The following is a 19,065-nucleotide window of genomic DNA, read 5'->3' on the forward strand; positions in this document are numbered from 1 at the left end:
CTGGTTTGCTATGCGCAGTTTAGATCAGTCGACGTTTCACTGCAGAGCCCTTTCCAACACACAACAGACCCGGAAATGACCACTCTAAGGATTTCACAATGATTTTTTTTTTTGTGGAAGGTAGAAGAACCAAGCTTAAAGATCAAGCTAACATGCATAAGGTCTTCAGACACTGTTTTGCTAAAAGCCATCAAGGCCAACTTTTTTCCTGAAGACAAGTTCAAGAAGAAGCCGTATTTCTTTTCATTTTTTTTTTTTTTTTTCTGGAGCAACACTTCATCTTTTAAAAAGAGGAAATAATAATGGCTTATTAGCTACATCATTCTTGTACTTGTATTGCAACTACCTTTGGTAAATCAATCAACAAAAAAAAACCGACAAACAGAAAACCCTGAAACGTACGAGTCCTTACATGTTCCTCGACCGAACTTAGCATTGTTCCTTTAGTCTTTAGCTAGCATTTTCTTCCACAGGTTCCCCTGTTAGTACATTTTCTCCCTTCAAATTGCCTTTATGTTTGTCACGTTCGCAGCTCCACACCACACATCCTCTAGCGCCACTCTGGATCCACGCCAACTCCTTTAAATAGAGACGCTTCCAAAAAAGACCAAAGTCAAGACAAACCAGCAAGGCAGAGAGAAAAAGAGAGAGAAGGGAAACAAAAGAACAAAACCAACAGGAAACAGAAGAAGAAAAAAAAAGGACATCATCGAGTCCTGGCGAAAAAAAGACACCAATGACGAAGGAAGATTTCAAAATGGCCCGCTGCCATTTGGACGTTAGGGGTTTCACCGCTTCATCATTTTGGAGGCAAAGCTGACGATGGCGGAGGCGGGCTGATCTGGGTCCAGCTCAGCGAACAGGTGGCTGACATTGTCTGTTGTGCTTCCTTGTTTCCTTGCCACGAATCCAAAAAGCCTGGTTGGATTGAGAAAAATACATCGCAGTTAGTATTTTGTCTGAAATTCTGGCAACACAATAACCTGAAAAAAAATAAATAAAGTATTTAAACGTACTTCACTGAACCACCGCCTTCTTTGCCCCACCTATGGGAAGAAAACAAGAATTTATTTTTGAATGAAACAATCAGTTATTAGATATTGGGAGAAGAAAACAGGTCTTGAAGTTTCTTACTTTCTGTCCTGGGGATCAATGTCACAGTAGGTTACCGTGTTGATGGGATAGTGTCGTCTGAAGAAAAGTCTGCAGCAAGAGAAATGAAGAACACACACACAAGTTATCAGAAGTCTATCTATTAAGCCACCATTTGTACGATTTTCACATGACTGAAGCATGTTTTCAGTTACTCTGATGGCATACAGTTTTGTTGAGACAATCTAAGTGCACATTAGTCTATATCCACGACGTTCCACTTCTGGGATTGCTTCGTTGCCTCAGGAAATTCCGCCAGATGTCCTTCATTCAGTCCGGATGTCCGTCACCTTCCGCTTTCTTTGTGTTGGCGTTCTAAACTCTGGTGGATTTCTGAGGACTATGGTTACCTGCTCCTCAGATCTCTGCAGGGTAAATCCAGACAGCTAGCTAGACTATCTGTCCAATCAGAGTTTTCTGTTGCACGAATGAAACAAACTTTGAACGTACACATTCCACCAAAACAGGTTCCTTCCCGAGGCTGTTATGCAGCGGCAACCATGGCTCCGTTCGGCGCTTTGCACCGCCCAAGACGATTGTGATTGGTTTAAAGAAATGCCAATAAACCAGAGCACATTTTTCTCCCGTCCAGGTATGCTGTGTGGACTCGCCAGACCCTCCTCCGCAGTGGAGGAAGGTCTGGCAAAGCGAGACTAAGGCCGGCTTCACCTTGCCTGTGTGGCGTGAGCGTGTCAGCTGCGTGGCGTGTCCGTTTTTATTTCGGCTCCCGTGTTAACAGGTTAGAGCTTGCACACTGCCTGTGTGACACGCACGTCTCAGGTGCGGCTCGAGCTGCGGTGAAAACGCGTGCATGCTAGAAATAGGACCCACGCCTATTTTTCACGGGACACGCAAGCGTGTTGGAAGTGTTTCCAGGCAAAATAGAATACAAAAAGATGTGTATATGTCATTTTGACATGAATACATATTAATAAATGACATGTTGATGTTTGAAAGTCTATAGGTTTTGACATAAATGCAGATATAAATGTAATTAAAAAATATTCTGCAGCCTATTTTGCCGTCAATACTGCCGACGTTGTCTTTGCTGTAATCAAATCAGTATATATTTATGTTTAACATGGTATTTCATTTTATCAATGGGAAACATCCATGTGTCCAGACAAGGCTAGCAGCAGCAGCGCCGCGTCAGACACGTTTCTGGTGTGTAAAGACATAGAAAAACCCACGCAGCCGCCACGCAACTGACACGCAACAGAAACGCCACGCTCACGCCACGCAGCCAGTGTGAAGCCGGCCTAAGTGCACATTGATGCTTTCAGTTTGGCTGCCTGCTACAGCGTCTTCTTCAAAATCACCACTTGGGGTCGCCAAAGTAAGACTTTTTTTTTTTTTTGCAATCTTTTCCGCTGATTTGATGTTTTTACCATCATGGTAATCATTGCACTAGGTTTAATAATTTTTCAGGCTATATTTTTGCCAGTTGCTAGTCCTAAATTCTTATTTTCTAATAGAGTTTAAATGTGGGAGAATGTTCCCACAATCTCAAGGAAAAGTCAGGAGTGCAGGTTCATGCGTGTGGACTCACTTCCTCTGACTGTCGGTGAGCGTGATGCCTTGAGTGGACACTTTGAAGTGAACGGTGGTCGCGGCAGGCAGAGGGTTGGCCGCTAGTGTCTGACCGATCGCCTTGGCGATGGCCTGAGGGCCCGTGAGAGACTCCATGTCCACCGAGTTTATGTAGAGAACATTGCACGCTAGAGGTAAACAACACAGAGACACAGTTAAACGAATAAAGAGGAAAACAACGTGCATGCAGTTCAATGTAAGTGGATGGAAGTTGCGGTGAGGAGTGTTCGTAAAAGCTTACAATGAAGACTGCTGTGTAGTTAAGTGTCTCATGCAATGTACAGCTGGTTACTACAGCAGCAATTGACTGGGATTCTCAATATATTGTGCATGCATTTCACTTTCATTTGAGTTGTTTGTTTTAAGTTGAGTTAACTGTTTCTGTGAGAGCAGTCTTCACCACATTCACATTCAGTCAAAGTGATGATGATGGAGCAGAGCAGAGCAGTATTTACCATGGGCGTCCTCAGGAACCTTCTGAACTGTAAGGTAAAGGTGATAATGTGTGAGCATATAAACGGTTTGTAGAAACCATAAAAATGTGTTTAGAATTGCAATAAGTCTGTTTTTCACAGATTATGTATTGTTCTTTTTTTGGTTTGGAAAGTCAACTTACAACCCGTTCTCACTCCGAACTCGTAAAATACAGACGTTTGGACAGTGGCTGTCAGCGTCTGAAGCGACGCAAAAAGCACCCTTCAGCATGTTTGTAGAACGCACCAGGGAGAGCAGCAGCTACACGGGGTTTGAAGATGACGTAGCACTAAGAGCGACTACGGTAGCGAGTAGTCTGAAAGCCCGAAAATCCGCGTAGGGAGGTTGGTTGGGGTGGTGGATGGGTCAAACAACACAGGACTTTCACCCAGGAGACCGGGGAACGTGTCCCGCGTGTCACGTTTCCTAAACCCAACCGTCGCTTTCTTCTTTTCCTAAACCCAACCGCCTTGTTCTTCCCGTCATGAAAATGGAAGCCCACCCACGACCTTTTCCTTAACCTAACTGCATGAAAAGTGACGCCAATAGTCCCGACCAAGCGCGTTTAGATATGACGCTAAAGGAGACTTTTAGCGTCAATAACAACGCCAAAAGTCACCTGACCAAGCGTCCGTATTTTACGAGATGGGAGTGAGAATTAATACTCAATAAACTGTTTGTTTACATGGTAATTCATTTAATCAGTACTCTGGCTCCTGCATTACTATTCCCTTCTGTTTTTTTCTCATTCATAAAGTCCCTGTTACCCCATGAAAAGGATATTCATGGATGCTTTCTGACGTGATGATGGAGCTGAAGTGACACTGTAGGACTATGAACCTAAAAGCATCTTACCCGCTCCCTGCTTCAGAAGTTCAACAACTGGATCAGTAGGCGTGGCCAGCTCCAACGCCTCTTCATTTGGGTCTGTGAGTGACAGAATGAAAATAGAGAATAATAGGAAAGATCATTAACATGAGTAGAAAGCAACACAAGCACACCACTGGCTTTATCTCTTTTGTGGTGGTGTGGAAATGACTTCGCCCGAAGATAGAAAAAAGGTGTCGCTGCTGGTTGCAGCGGTTTAAAATTCAGACTGACTTTTGGAGCCTAATGATGTGTTTTTGCATGTTTACAGAGAAACGAGAGAAAAAAAGATGGTGCCTGTGTTTACATAGCTGCAGTGTTTTAAAATTCGGACTGACTGTGGAGCCCACTGATGTTTTTTGTTTTTTTTGCATGTTTATTGAAATCTACAGAGACAAAAAGGTGGTGCTTGTGTTTACATGGTGCAGTGTTAAAATCTAGACGTGTTTTTTGCGTGTTTGTTCAAGATACAGAGAAACAAAAGAAAACGTTTGTTTTTGGGAAGTCAAGGGCAGTTATGTATTATATACCTGAGTTATGTCTTGTGTACTGTATGTATCATTGACTTAAAGATGGGATTTGGTATTTTACGTTTATCCCTCCAACATAGCTGTGGATCACCATGCAATCATAATTTGTATTCAAGCACTCTGCACTATGTCACTTTACTACTACGTGTCTTGAGAAAGGTCCTTGTGACAGAAACGCTGACCGACCAACTAAACCAAACTGCAGGGGGGAAATAAGTGTGCGCGTGGAATTTTCTCTCTTTTTCAAATGAATTGCAATTAACGCCATTGGCACTCATCCATAAACTAGAGGGTGAAGCTGACCTTTGGCGGGGATCATCAGCTTACAGGGCAGAGCCAGCGGAGTCATCGAGTGTTGGTACACCAGAGCGGAAAGACAACCTACAAACGCGAAGGAATCGTTCTCTTAATTTGGATCACTTTCTTATCAAATGAAATGCTGATCTACGAGACAGAAGTCACAAACAGAGCTATAACCTCACCGAAGTAGGGCTCGTTGGGGCAACCCTTCAGACGGACGCCTTTGGGGCTCGTCTCAATCAGGAAGTGCCTCACCAGCTCATTAGTCATGTCACCAACTGGAGAAAAAAAATATTAAGATGGGAGCAATTTTTGTCAAAAAGTCTGATACTGTTACAATATAAATCTTTCATGCTGCCAAAGTTTATATTTCTTTACCTTTTTTGTTCTGTTGGATGGTCGGTGGGGGGCAGGCCACCTTCATAGCCAGGCCGTAGGCTCCGCGGAAGGAATGGCTGTCCCTTATGACGAACGCCCCGGGCTCCCTGTCCTTCAACAGATTGATGGCTGAAAGAAGGAGAGAGGAGGATGAGACCAAGGAGGCGAATACAGGGAGAGGAAGAAGAAGAAGCAGGAGGATGAATGAGATTGAAAAGGATGAGGCAGACAGGGAAATGACCAGAGGAAAACAAAATGAGGGGCATTGATTTATGGACGAGAGGACAAAAAGGGAATAAACAGAAGGGCAGAGAAGATGAAGGGGGAATACACATTCGAGTGTAGAACGGCTGTCATTGCTATTTTACTCTCTTTCACTGCGGTCAATAAATTCATAGCGGTGGGTTGATTGAACTATCTAACGCTCACCTTGCTCCCTGGTGATGTCTGGCTTGTACCAGTACTTTGAAGTGTCCTGGACAAACTTGACATTCATCTTAATGTCTGGATAACCATCTGTTTGGACCAAAGAGAAGGAGGGGGGGATGAGAACCAGAGGAACACAAACATTCTGCGAGGTAAACCATCACAACGTGTTTCTGCACCTCACCATATATGGACTTTGAGACGTCTGGGAGCGTGTGTGTGCCAGACAGGTTTGGCGTGCTGCCACCGCTGGCCGGTGTCGGCGTCAGGTTCTTGTTGTCCGTCCTCTCTGCGTCACCGCTGGACATGTGCCTCTTCTCCGGCAGCTGTGGGGAGACGGGGAAGGCAGGCGTGGAGGGCGGTTGGGCGCTCCACTGACGAGAAGCAGCGCCGAGCTCATCAGGCGTGCTGTGGCCGCTCGCCGCCGTGCGGCGCCCCATCAGGGGGCTGGGAGGCACGCCAGCGGCTGCTGTTTTAGCGTTTCGGCCAATCAGAGGGCTGGAGGGGACGCCGGCTGGAGAAGGGTGTCTGGCCAACGAGGGGCTGGCTTGACCCAAGCGTCTCTGGAGGGCGGGGCTCGGCGGTGTGTTGGTGGCCACTGTGCGGTGCAGGGTGTTGGGGCTGCCGGGGATGGTGTGGACGCCCATGATGTTGACCTGGGAGCCTTCAGGGGAGGCGGGTCTGTGGGGGTAGGAGGGGACAGGGCTGTGCGGGGCGCCTTCTGAAGAACCAATCCTCCTTCTACGGACAAAAAAAAAAGCAAAATTAGATTTTTCTTTTTTTTTCATCTGTATTTTGTATCAAGGGTTAACACCTTAACTGTCATTTACAACAGCATCACAGCCAATCAATGAAATAGGCGACTATATACAATATCTGTCCCTTCTGATGCGACACTTTGATCTAAAATGACACAGGCTTTGTCCAGGCTTGGCAGCTCGTTTTGCTCATAAGAAACTATTGATACGCAGATTGACTATTGGTGCTCCCCTACTGCAGTTGCACAATGAAACTACATGCCAAAGCGATACAGAGTAGTAACTGGACTTTTCTTTTTTTTCCCCCACTCACCCATCAGCGCTGTGGATGGGACTACTGGAGGAGAGAGGAACGTTGAAAGGTTGTGCTCTGGAGTCCCCAAAACTGCGATTATCTGAAGATCACAGAGCATCAAAAACACACACAAACACAGAAGCACACATACACACACATAGTCAGTCTCAACTTAGTGTCATTTAAAAAATGTTTTGTCCAAAACCAAATGGGATGCAGTTATCAGGCGTCGAACCCAAAGAAAAAGTTGGAGTGACAGAAGTAGGAAATTATTCACATTTCATTCTTAATACAACAGAAATTCTGAGGAAAGCTGGGATGCACAACTGAAAAGGAAAACATTTGGTTGCAGTGAAACTCGATGTGTTGTTAAAAAAAAACCCAAAACTGTGCCGAAGTCAGGAGACTGTGCTGGTGTCGGATGCAGAGACGCTGCCCTTACCTTGCTCTCCATCATTAGAATCAGAGTCTGACAGCAAGAATAGAATAGATAGAAAGCGAGAGAAGAAGAGGAAGATGTGTGGAAGAGGAGGAGACAAGGAGGACACATTTGAGCGCAAAGCAAGAACTGGAGGGTGTGTGTTAGCTATTAGCATTTAGTGGAAGCATTCCCATGAGTAATAACAGTTTTGAGCACCAGAGGGCAGAAGACACTAACAATCACAGTGCTAAAGCCAATTTCTGCTCAGAGCTGCAGTTGTATGATGCAGTGATTCTGCTCTGTCTCCTGCACAACGCTTCTGAATAGTTACTATTCTACGTTTTGATCCTCTTAAGTTGCTTTAAGGTTGTTCATTAATTTAAATCCACCTGTTTGAAATATTAAATACTTCCAACTCTTTAGCGACGCTGAATGATGTGTACACTGAACCAAATCTGGGCATCTTTGGAAACTTTGGGATCTCCACGAGAGAAATATCTGCTTGTTAAGAAGTTTAGACCAACAGCAAACAAGCTGAAAATTGGGTGACATCTACATTATGTCTGCATTGCACTTTTACAATGTTATGGATGATAATAGATCAACCAAGGGAAAATGTACAGGACATTTACTCAAATAAAGAGGGGGGGGGGGGGAAGAAAAAAAATCATATATAATGTGTGTAAACTGACCTGATCCGCCCAGGTGATGGGGCTTCAGTCCCAGTGCTGACAGAGGAGTCTTGGTCAAACCTGGAGGAGAGCGAGCTGCAGGGCAAAAGAGAAAGAAAGAAGAATGTAAAGGAATGTTACAATAGAACATATACAACTATGATGACAGTGAGATGAGAATGGTACATTTAGGCCATGCAAGGATGTAAAACAATCAAGTTAAGGAATGAAAAGACACAATTCTTCACTTTAGCATCAATACAATGCTACACGAAGAACATTCTATGATAGAAAAATAGTAAGGTCCAAGGTCAGAGGGCCCATTAAATAGATGTATCTCTCTTGCAAAAGCATAGGACCAAAGGAATAAAGCTAGAATGATTTTTGTCTGCTATAGCTGACATTTTGCATGTTTCCACATGTCAGATGAGGTACAAAACATATATATACATAAAAGTACAACAGGTGTTTGCTAAAGGAGACAATATTCAAATTACCAAGTACACACTATTTTCTACTCTCATAAGAACCTGAATTATTTCACGTAAAAATGTCAGGTATCACCTATGAATCCAACATCAATTATTTATTTCATATTCTTATTTGTGGCCCTTTTTTAAAAAAAAAAAAAAGTGTCAAAAAAAATAAAAAGTGTCAAAAAAAAATTAAACTGCACAACTGACCCCAAACTAATTATGAGGCTGTAGCTGAAAATGAGCCAATGAGCATCCGTCCACAACACAAGTATGTAGTCATGAAAATGTTGGAAGATTTAGAGCATGCTGCAACTCAAACAATGATCGGGTCCAGGTTAGATTGTGGCCAGATGAGTCAACAACACTGGATAAAGGTTGAAGATGGGGGTCATATTAATGTTGCCATGCGTGGTGAAAGAACTGAAAGTCACCCAAAAAACTGAGAAGTTATTTCCAAAAGAAGATGCCATTGATGCCAATACGGAATCTTAACACACTCAGTTATTGCTACCAAAGTAACAATGTGGCATAATCCATTATTATTTTTTTTTATGAATTAGATCCTTTATATTGCAGGTAATGGACATCCAGCATTTTGGAAATGAACTCTTCATTTCGTTAATCCTCCACTTACAAAAGAATCTACATCAATAGCATGACAGGGATTCGGGACTCAAGTCCTCACTTAAGGTGGCATGGGGAGGGGGGAGAGGGGGAGATATGAAGGTCTGGGCCACAGAGCAGATTCTTACTGCAACAGCTGTGTGTGTTCAGGACTGACTGCAGGAGGGGTGCAGGGCTGGTTTACAAAAGTATCCTCACGGTCAACACAATCTGTCCAACAAACCTGCTGAACAGGGTGCTCGCTGTCTGGAAATCTAATAGATATGTCTCCAAGTGGTTTGATCGAATCAGTAATATATTTGATGTCTAATTTCAAAATGTCAAAAACAAAGACAGACAAAATCATGAACAGAAAACGTTGGTGCTACGAGAATCCAATAGTACCTGACAACACGAGGCTGCATACAGTGGTCATGCAACACTGGTCAGAAATAATAAAAAAGTTTGCATCTAAATACTGCTGGAAACAAGGAATATGTGTATCTTATGCTGATTGGCTGGTTGCAAATAAGCCATCGACATTGTACTGCAGCGATGAAACGAAAGAAAAAAAAACAATGAAAACTATACTGCAGTATAATTGCTATAATAATTCACAGATATCTCATGTTACTTATGATACAATATTATTTAACTACAGTCCGTTGTCCATATTTCTAAATAGTTGATTAAGTAAACACATTTTAAATAAACAGAAGATAAAGAAAATGAAATAGGAGACAAGAGAATAAGGGGAAGAATCAGAGGAAGAACATAATTATATAATTTCCTTTCACTTCACTTTACATTTGCCCTCTCTAAATTTGCTTTCCAAGGAAAAACATGACAGCATGACAAACTAATTCCCCTTGTCATTCAAAAACATGATTTGCACACACCTGCTCTGTGCTGTAAAGTCTTCACACTTCATGTTTTGCCTGAAGCATATTCAAAATATGTTTGAGTGCTGTGAAAGGTGCAGTACCATTTACATGTTGGCCGTGTATCTTACATTTTTTTAAAAGTGCGTAACGTATAATTCTTTACAAATTTTGTACAAATAATTGGTTTGCAATCTAACCATGACTGAAGTAAGTAGTGCAGCTGTGTGTTCTCATGTCGCCCCTGAACACAGAACAGTTCAGTGAAGGAGAAGGCCCACCCTATGCAAAACATAAAAGGTCACTAACTGCAACATATAGATCTTCTAAACCCCCTTATGTCCTCAGTGTGCTGCAGGACTCTCTCTCGTTCTTTAACACACGACAGTGATGGATCAAACCTTCACTTGCATCCTGCTCCTGCTGAGCTTGTCTGCAACATTTGGCAAGTACAGTATGTCTACATCGAGGAGAGAAAGACCTGGTATGAAGCCTAGATGTACTGTCGGCTGTTTCACACAGACCTAGCTCCTATCAGAAATACACACGCTGCAGGGCGTCTTTGGCGGCTTGTCGACGGCACCCATAAGTACATCTGGATAGGCCTGGTAAAAAACTCCACAGACAGTGAGAAATGGACGTGGTCAGGAGGTGGGGTGGTGTCCACATTTTTCTGGTCAACGGGTGAGCCCGACAATGGACCAAATGAAGACTATGGTTTCTTGTATATGTGGCACGATGCAATACTGGGCTATGAATTTCCCTTCTTCTGCTACAGCGTGGTCATGGTGAGGAAGAGAAAGACTTGGGAGGAAGCTTTAGACTACTGCAGGAAGCACCACCGCGACCTGGCCAGTGTGGAATCAGACACAGCTGCTCATCCAGAAAGAGTTGAACAAAAATGACACCACGGCACACGTCTGGATCAGGTTGCGTTTCTTTCCAGGACGGACGGGCAGCTGCTGAGTTACAATGCCTGGGGTCAAGAGGGCAAGTGTCCTTAAAGTCAAGCTGAAGTGTGTGGCCCTACAGGTGATGGGAGGGACGCAGAGTAACAACGGTACAGACTCAACACTGGTCACTAATTCTGCAGTGGGGACAGGGGCGCTTCCTACTAATGATATAGTAGGTTTTGGAGTAAATACTGCAGCTCATAATGGGCTGTACAGTATATTTATGAAGTAAGTGATGCGGCTGCAGATGTAAAAGAAAGTGTATGGGAGGCTCGTGACTATGAGGAGAGACTCCATTTCTTTTGCTGCTGAGAGTTTAACTCCCAGTACTATTAGTTAGTATTTATTGGTTTATTAGTTCACTTATTTTAGTTAAACTTAAACTGCATTTTTGACAGTTTATGTTAAGTAGTTTGCTCTCGCAGGTCCTGATTTAGCAGGTTTTTTTTAGCAGTTGGTTACTTTTATATTTTGGTTTGAATATGTGCTTTTGTGCTGTATTTTATCTATTTTTTTGCTATTTTGAAATATTGTACAACTTAACTTAGATTAAATAAAAAAAACAAAAAAATAAAATGTTGTTGTTGTTGTTGTTGATGTCATTATACAATTCTTTCTTGGTTTTTCTTTGGTTTTTCTTGGTTTTTCTTTGGTTTTTCTTGGTTTTTCTTTGGTTTTTCTTTCTTTTTTTCAAATAATAAAAAGATAAAAAAGAATTTAAAGTCAGTGTTTAGAGGATTGGAGAGTGCCCCCCCCAGTCTGCAGGCAGGGTGAACCTACACATGTTGAAGTACGGAGTCTGTGGCGACACGGGAAAGCTGGGGGTCTGGGGGGAATTCTCACCACCGCCTCCGAAGATGGGACTGTCCCCACCGTCGTCCTCAAACGCCTCCCGGTAGCTGTGTATGGTACCCTGGAAGAAATGAAGATAATTCAGATAATTTTCACACAGATACCAGAACATTAATTTAGACATCCAAACTTCCACACTTAGGTCATGTGAAATTCCCTATGTAAAAATGTTTCCAAATCACAACGCATGGCTGTAAATGGAGAACATCCTGCCATGCAGTGATTTGCAATGCAGACATCAAAACTCAAAGTGTCTCTTGAACATTATGATATGGAAATTGCACCTGCACTTCAATCTGGTTTGACACACTTAAAACTAAATGCTGACCTCTCTGGGTCTTCCTCCGGGGTTGAGAGCCAGATTGTGGACAAAGTCCGGTGAATCCACCATCGACATGTTATCATGGCTGCTCTGGTACTGTCCCTCACTGGTGGTCCGACGTCGACCCATCTCCTGCGTCACTTCTGGGGTCATTCCTCTGGAGCGAACCCCTGAAACACCCCAAAAAAATTTAGAATTGTCAACAGTTTTTGACTGACTCACTAGGCTTTTGATTTTGCATTTGCAACAGCATGGGATTATTTAGCGTTTTCTGAGACTGATGATTTTTTTGAGAAGATAAACCATCCAAAGTGGAAAAGCAAGCTACACAGGAAAATATAGAACAATGTTCTTTTAATCTCAGCTTTGTGAGCTCTGCTTAGCTAGTGTGTAGGTTTAATCTCCACTGTTAAAAGCAAAGCCGGGACATAACCTTAACCTGCCTTCATCAAGACAGACAGACAGACAGACAGACAGACAGACAGACAGAGACATAGAGAGAGAGAGAGAGAGAGAGAGAGAGAGAGAGAGAGAGAGAGAGACAGAGAGAGTGAGAGAGAGAGAAGAAAAAAGAGAGAAGTATGTAAAGAAGTGAAGGGAATAAAAATGTGGAAAAGGAGAACTAAAGTAGAAGAAGGAATTGATGACAAGTCATGAAGAAAGTGATCATAAGAGATCTTAAAAGAATCTTAAAAATTGGTTGGGAAGCAGAGAAAGATTCTACAAGTGCAGGAAAAAAAATGGAAACAAAGTCAGAAAATAAAAGCGAGGTATGGACAAACCAGAGAAGGAAAAGGAGCGATGGCGGTCAGATTGTTGCGATGTCATGCTTTCACTGATGCCCCGAATACGAGCGTTGTACTCTGTTCCCGGGGAGGGAGGTCAGGGTGGTGGATGGAGGGCAGGAAGGCGGAGGAGAAAGGTGGAGGAGGAAGGTGAGAGAGGTGCAGTGGAAGAAGCAAATGTTGGGAAGGGTTGTCCATACAGCAGAGAGATGGATTAAACAGAAAAGGGGAAGACATATCAGAACAGAAATGAATCTAATGAAAGTGAAGAGAAAATGAAAAGATATCTGTCAAATGAGATGAAAACGTGTTCATAGTCCAATTCATTTATTTAGCTGCAAGGGGAAATGATTTTGGTTAATGACGATGTTTGAAAATTGTTTAAAATAGGATGAATTTACAACTTTTTTCCACTGGGGGCGCCTGGGAACATCCATTGATGCAGACAATGCATAGAAAGCTGGAGCCTCTGAACGCTTTGGCTATTCTTACTCTCATCCCATCTCCACTCTCACCAGCTCTGCTTTATTTCAGCTGCAGAGCTAATTTTATGACTACAGGTCATTCCTCTGGCATGGCACCCCATGATGAATCTGTAACAGAAACTGCTGAAAGCTGCACTGCTAACATGCTGCATGGTGCTTGAGAGTAAAGATGCCTTGAGCTGAAGTTAAAACTTTACCAAATAAACTCTAAACACACTGCAGTGTCCAATCCAGTGAGCCGTGTCAGTAATTTTGGATGCACACATGTTGCCTATGTATAATTTTAGGGACCATACAACTGAGTTTAGCCTATTTACAAAACAATAACAGCAGATTACAGCTTAATACTCTCAAAGCATAATGTACTGCTTTAGATTCTTTTTTTTCAATTACCTCCATTGTTTTCTGTTCAATTCATAATGGCAGGAAAATTAACCTGACCTGAAACCTGTTTTTTGTTAGTGTTACTAACCAAAATGAACATCATGTCTGCATTTGTTTTCACAGTTACGTTATTGTTGTGTGCCAATCTTCATTTCAGACAATAACTCTTAAGCCTTACCGGCGATACGGTGAGCCACCAGGCCCTCCAAGTTAAGCGTCTCCTCCTCTGTTTCTTGTTCTCTGGGCAAGGATGAAGAAGACATATCCTTAGGTTGGGGGGTGAGTGCAGGGAGAGGAGAGGAGGAGGCACTGTAGCCTGGATAAGGAGACGATCCCTGCAGGTCCGGGGAGTGGGAAACCACACTGCCTTGGTAAGAGTTCACAGGCTTCACTGGCACCTGCTGGTTGAAATTAGCGGAGGGATCTGTGGGGTAGTGGTGGGCTGCTTGGCGTGTCTGGAGGTAGGGCTCTGGGGTGTGTGTTGGGGTGGTGTTTTGGTTTTGGTAGGTGGCGTTGGACCTCTGGGGAGGATAAACCGGGGATTCCATCACAGGACTCTGGTTGGGCAACGTTGAGACTCTCCCAGTCGACCGCAGTGGCTGATGAAAGGAGTTGTTGACAGACCCAGAGTTGTTGAAACCATGGATGGCAGAGTCTGCTTGGTATGAGGGTCTTGCAAGGGTCTGTGAGAAGGGCACCTGGGAGGAATTGAGGCTGTTCTCCCCAGGAGGCGCACTGTGGGACTTGGACATGTGGGAGTTGATTGGGTCCAGGTCCAGCATGAGCATGTTGAGCGCCTCAATGGACTGCTCAATGTCCCGCTGCGAGGCTGAATTGGGGAAGTGGGGCAAGCTATGGGTTGACTGAAGAGGAGGGCCAAACGGATCATCTGGGAGGCTATACTGGTGCCAGGTGTTGAGACCTCTTTGAACAGCCTCTCGACTACTAGTGCTCCTCTCTGGGGCCCTGGGCATCAGTTTAGGGTTGGTCTCAGGGCTGCTGGCTGGCGGATTCCCAAAGGACTGTGAACGGTACATCCCTCCTCCGTTCTGGTAGTTGTTATATCCCCCCTGTGGCGATGCAGAGTCCACAGATCTCTCTTGCATCGTCGTGGGTGTACGTATTCCATGCACGGGCATCTCGCTCAACTTTTCCCCAAGAACAACTCTCTCAAGGTAGGGTCGGTCGTTCTGCCTGCTGTTAGGGGTCGGTGATTGGTAGCAAAGGTCAGCCGGTGTTGCCTGGCCCTCTAGGGATGAGAGCGTGCCCAAGCTGTCCACACTGTTACCCTCTTGGCTGTTGGGCAGCTCGTCGTCTAGAATATCTGTTTCACGCTCCTCTGTTGAAGGGGCCCCAACTAGCCTGGTGTGGCCCCCGTTGACGTGCACCTGTGCTGGAACCAGGTGTCGGACACCTCCTCCTGGACTGGTGGACGTGGACAGGTAGTCTTGTCGTTGGTAAGTTGGTGCTTCTAGACCACTCAGAAGCTGGTCAAGCTCTCTTTTTTCCTGTGGGCTGAGTGGTGGGTGGGTCGCAGTTGGGTTGTTGTGGTTCACAGGGCCCTGCACGGACTGGCTGTGCTCATCAGTACGATCAGTCTTGACGGATGCGGTAGAGTTGCCTGAGTCGCTGCTCACGGAGAGGGTGTGGTCGACGGCAGGGAGGGCGGCGTGGCCTGTCACAGGAAGGGTCTGGTCAGTGGTTTGGAGGGGATGGCTGGGGTGTTGTAACGGATTCTCTGCATTGGTCAAGGGGTTTTCATGGACTGGGAGGCCGTTGATGGTGAGAACTCCCTCCAGGGAGTCTTTCTTTCGGACCCGGGCATATAGACTTCCATCAAGTGGACCTTGGGTATGACCAGCATCTGAAAGAGACATAAAGAGACGAATACTCAAATTATTCAAGTATTCCACGTTTTCATGAAATACCAACCATACACAGAATCAAAACATAGAAAAAGTGGGACATATTTGTCTCTTTTGAACTGTAGATGACTCCAATGAGTACAAAACCTGCTTGAAACCTGCTTCAATCATACTGTCTTCACAAACAAACTAGTTAAATTAGGTTTTACTGGCTCCAATCATCAAGTCACATTTGCATGGCACAGAATCATTCACATTACAAGCACAGTGACCCCCCTCTGCACCCGTCTTTTATGACTCTGAGCATGTAGCTCAGCCACCAGCAACGTAGCCCCTCCAGCCCTATTAATAGCCAATTTGCAGTGCTGAAGCCCCCTGTTACATTGCCTCAATGCAGACCCACATAGTCTGACGTGAACCATGCCGGCTCCAGTTCAATCCAACACGCTGGTGTATGCGAGCCAGTCAGAAAACCCTAGAGCTGGACTGAGAGAGGATGAGCTAAATCATGCTGGCAAAGTCAGACTGACATGATTGCCTACATGTTGCACAATCAAATTATCTATTGAATTATTTGACAGGAATGGGCATATTTATGTGATCTGTTTTGTGGTGTATTGAGTTTGTTGCAAATGGGGCAGGGCAATATTTTAACTCAACTAAAAAACTGCACCAACGTATTTTGGCTTGGCTGTTCTCCAAATAAAGAAATGATGAGTTACTTTACCTATGACAACTTTCACCACAATAACACCATGCAGTCTTTCAAAAAACAAAGGGAAAGGAAAAGTATAAAACTTGTTGACACTTCCTAACACTTCCAACAGTAATTAAAAACATTAAGCATGGGGGAAAATCACCATCTGTTTATAGTATCAGAAGTGTGTACAAACTTATTTGACATTTATTCTCATGTGTTATTTGAAGGTCCTTTTTTGGAAAGTGATATTGCAACCATGGGTAAAAATACCTAGAAAAAAAGAAAACTAAACTTATTTGTGGCATAAACAGAGGTCAGGTACAGTACTCTAATTCACACAATGTGCACTTCAATTACAGGCCAGGGCACTATTTCAAACTGTAACACACTATACTTGCTTCCACGAAATGCAACAATCACACGTGCAACAGGCTCATTCTGTGGTAACACTTGCGTACAAGAAGAAGGTAATACACCCATACTGGCTTCCCGTATCCAGTATACATTTGCAAAGTGATACACGACATATACACGACCGCGGCTGGCTCATATGTGGGATATTCCAAATTGAGCGACCCCCCGGGACAGATGGTGAATCACTTGGACCACAGCTATTTCAAAACCCATGTCAACAACAACTCACAGGCACAGTAGCAACAAGACCGAGAGGGCAGGCGAGGAAGTTGTAAACACAGTTTGCTCCTGTGGTTGTTTTTAATGACAACACAGGAAATAACATTATGAGAGTCAATAGCAAGGAGTTGGGTTTAATTTGTGAGGAATTACACTTTATTCCAAAGCCTTATGGAAATATTTTGAGACAAAGGTATCATTTAAATTTCAACACATTTTGTTATTTTGAAGACCAAATAAAAAAGCTTAATCTTTATTTCTTGCCACCATACAATCAAATCTGGATATCTGATTGTCATAATGACATATTAATTGACTTCTTTTTCTAAAATTCTTGAAATCACAATCACATATCTATGTATCAAACTCAGTGGAAACGTCCTCCTTACCTGTACTGTAGGTCAACCATCAGAATACTCAATAAAGCATGATATATGTCCTCTTCTTCAGTCAATTACACTGCGATCAGAAAGCAACATTTCAGTCTATACAGTCCTATTCAGTCCTTCAGTACCCTCTTAGTGACTGAACTTCCTGCCTCTGGGCTTCTTCTCTTACTCTCCCTGTCCTCTCTGATTCATGTTCTCTGATCACCCAACATGTGCTTTACTGGAGCGAGGCGGGGCTGTACCACTGAAGCTGCCGAAAGGGGTGAGCTGGCACTCTGGGATAAACTGTGACTGTTCCCGGCAGCGGGGGAGGGACTCTACCACCGCCACTACCACCGCCTCCCAGCTGCCCGTGAAGCAACATCGTTTCAAATAAACTACAACTCCCACACCATCTGTTTGCCGAGGACTGCAGCACCCATGCCTGGTGATGTCATCAGAGGGGATCCCTCACTCAGGGTCAGGTTTTACAACCTTTTTGCAAAATAAGCTTTCACTGCATGGCATAAATCCTTAATAACTGGATTGTAATTACTTTTTAAGAACTTGGATGTAAATAATCTAAAGTATTTTCCACCAGCTTTGCTCCGTCTGTCTTTGACTCTCTCTGTCTCTCATGCTGACCTTTAACAGAATAGGGAATGCCCTTATTCTAGTTCATAAAAGCTGATCTTTTAGTGCTCTGTGGCTAAAATGAAACGAAAAGTTTGCCAGGGTGACACTTTTTCCAGCTGTTGGTTAACCCCATCCTGAGGTTAAATAAGGGGAGCAGACACTGTTATTTGACATGTCACGATAGCTCATAGAGGAAAGATGAGGAACAGACAAAACAAAAAATGCACGAAGTAACATTTTTTGAGTATGAGTCCCAATATGTTGCTGCGGCATCATAATTATAGTTGCATTACCAGGAAACATTTTGGTTTATTTTTGATTTGGTGTCTCAATTAGGTACCCACTGTTGGGGATGTTTCCTAAAATAGTTTCCACTGTATCATCAATCTAAACCGGCACCCAACTTTTAAGATGACGTGCCAGATGGTTTGTCAACACAGAACCATCTGATCATCACTTTCAAATAATACATGCTTAAACCACGGCCGTAACTGCCAGTAGCTCCTCACCGGACGCTTATTGGTTCGGTATGCCGCTGTTCAGACACAAACGCATTTGAAACCTGACAAGATGGATTTTTTTGTGATATCTCGAGAATCCAGCTGCCATGCAAGGTAAACCAACTTTAGCTGATCTTCTAAATCCAAATCAACCAAACAAATTCACCAAAACGCTAAAATATATCTAATTGAATCAATTAGTTGCAAACAATTCTGAAATTGCTGACATTTTTCCAGCCTTTGTTAAATGTAACAGAACAGAATAAAGTGGAGACAGAAATGTCACAGGAGTGACTGACTCAGGTAAAGTATGAATGTATCCGGAGTGAGTCTCACCTCCTTAAATACCTTCCTTGCTGTTTTCTTTCACTTACCAACGGGGGAGAAGAGGACTGTGAGTTTGGTGTAATCCTCTTGATTTAGTAAAGAACAGAAGTGCCAAACAATGTTGGCTATGACAGGAACTAACAAAACGAGAGTTGCAAGGACACAATCCTTACATTTGTCCACACTCATAGCATGTGCGTATGCTGGGAGAAACCTGTACACATCGCATCACACATACACGCATATTTTGTACAATATGGCAGCAGAAATGACTAGAGTTGAAAGAGTTTGTCCTTTAGCTCAGATGACCAAAAGATGAGCAGCTTGACTGCAAAAGTCTAACCTTCCAGGGAGCCAGCGATTTATTTCAGATAACTATGATCTTCCCGAGATAAGGAGGATCAATGGTTTAAGCCAACATGTTTGAGTACTC

At 43.6% G+C, this 19,065-nt stretch overlaps 1 protein-coding gene across 5 annotated transcripts in view; it reads right to left on the minus strand.

Moving 5' to 3' along the window:
• Window positions 1–234: 234 nt before the first annotated feature.
• tns1a (tensin 1a) overlaps window positions 235–19,065 on the minus strand; it is an 81,421-nt gene continuing 62,590 nt past the window's right edge. For all 5 annotated transcript variants that reach the window (XM_078243311.1, XM_078243310.1, XM_078243312.1 and 2 more), the window contains 16 exons: window positions 13,782–15,467; window positions 11,956–12,119; window positions 11,556–11,688; window positions 7,884–7,958; window positions 6,789–6,870; window positions 5,902–6,458; window positions 5,721–5,807; window positions 5,292–5,420; window positions 5,096–5,191; window positions 4,917–4,994; window positions 4,072–4,143; window positions 3,198–3,224; window positions 2,702–2,870; window positions 1,135–1,203; window positions 1,017–1,046; window positions 235–918 (listed from right to left, as the gene is read on the minus strand). In XM_078243311.1, the coding sequence (XP_078099437.1) occupies window positions 789–918; window positions 1,017–1,046; window positions 1,135–1,203; window positions 2,702–2,870; window positions 3,198–3,224; window positions 4,072–4,143; window positions 4,917–4,994; window positions 5,096–5,191; window positions 5,292–5,420; window positions 5,721–5,807; window positions 5,902–6,458; window positions 6,789–6,870; window positions 7,884–7,958; window positions 11,556–11,688; window positions 11,956–12,119; window positions 13,782–15,467 (3,584 nt within the window). In that variant the 3' untranslated portion in view covers window positions 235–788. The remainder of the gene's footprint in view (window positions 919–1,016; window positions 1,047–1,134; window positions 1,204–2,701; window positions 2,871–3,197; window positions 3,225–4,071; window positions 4,144–4,916; window positions 4,995–5,095; window positions 5,192–5,291; window positions 5,421–5,720; window positions 5,808–5,901; window positions 6,459–6,788; window positions 6,871–7,883; window positions 7,959–11,555; window positions 11,689–11,955; window positions 12,120–13,781; window positions 15,468–19,065) is intronic.

Source organism: Sander vitreus, chromosome 24 (assembly GCF_031162955.1).
Source record: "Sander vitreus isolate 19-12246 chromosome 24, sanVit1, whole genome shotgun sequence".
In the NCBI taxonomy this organism is placed as follows: domain Eukaryota; kingdom Metazoa; phylum Chordata; class Actinopteri; order Perciformes; family Percidae; genus Sander; species Sander vitreus.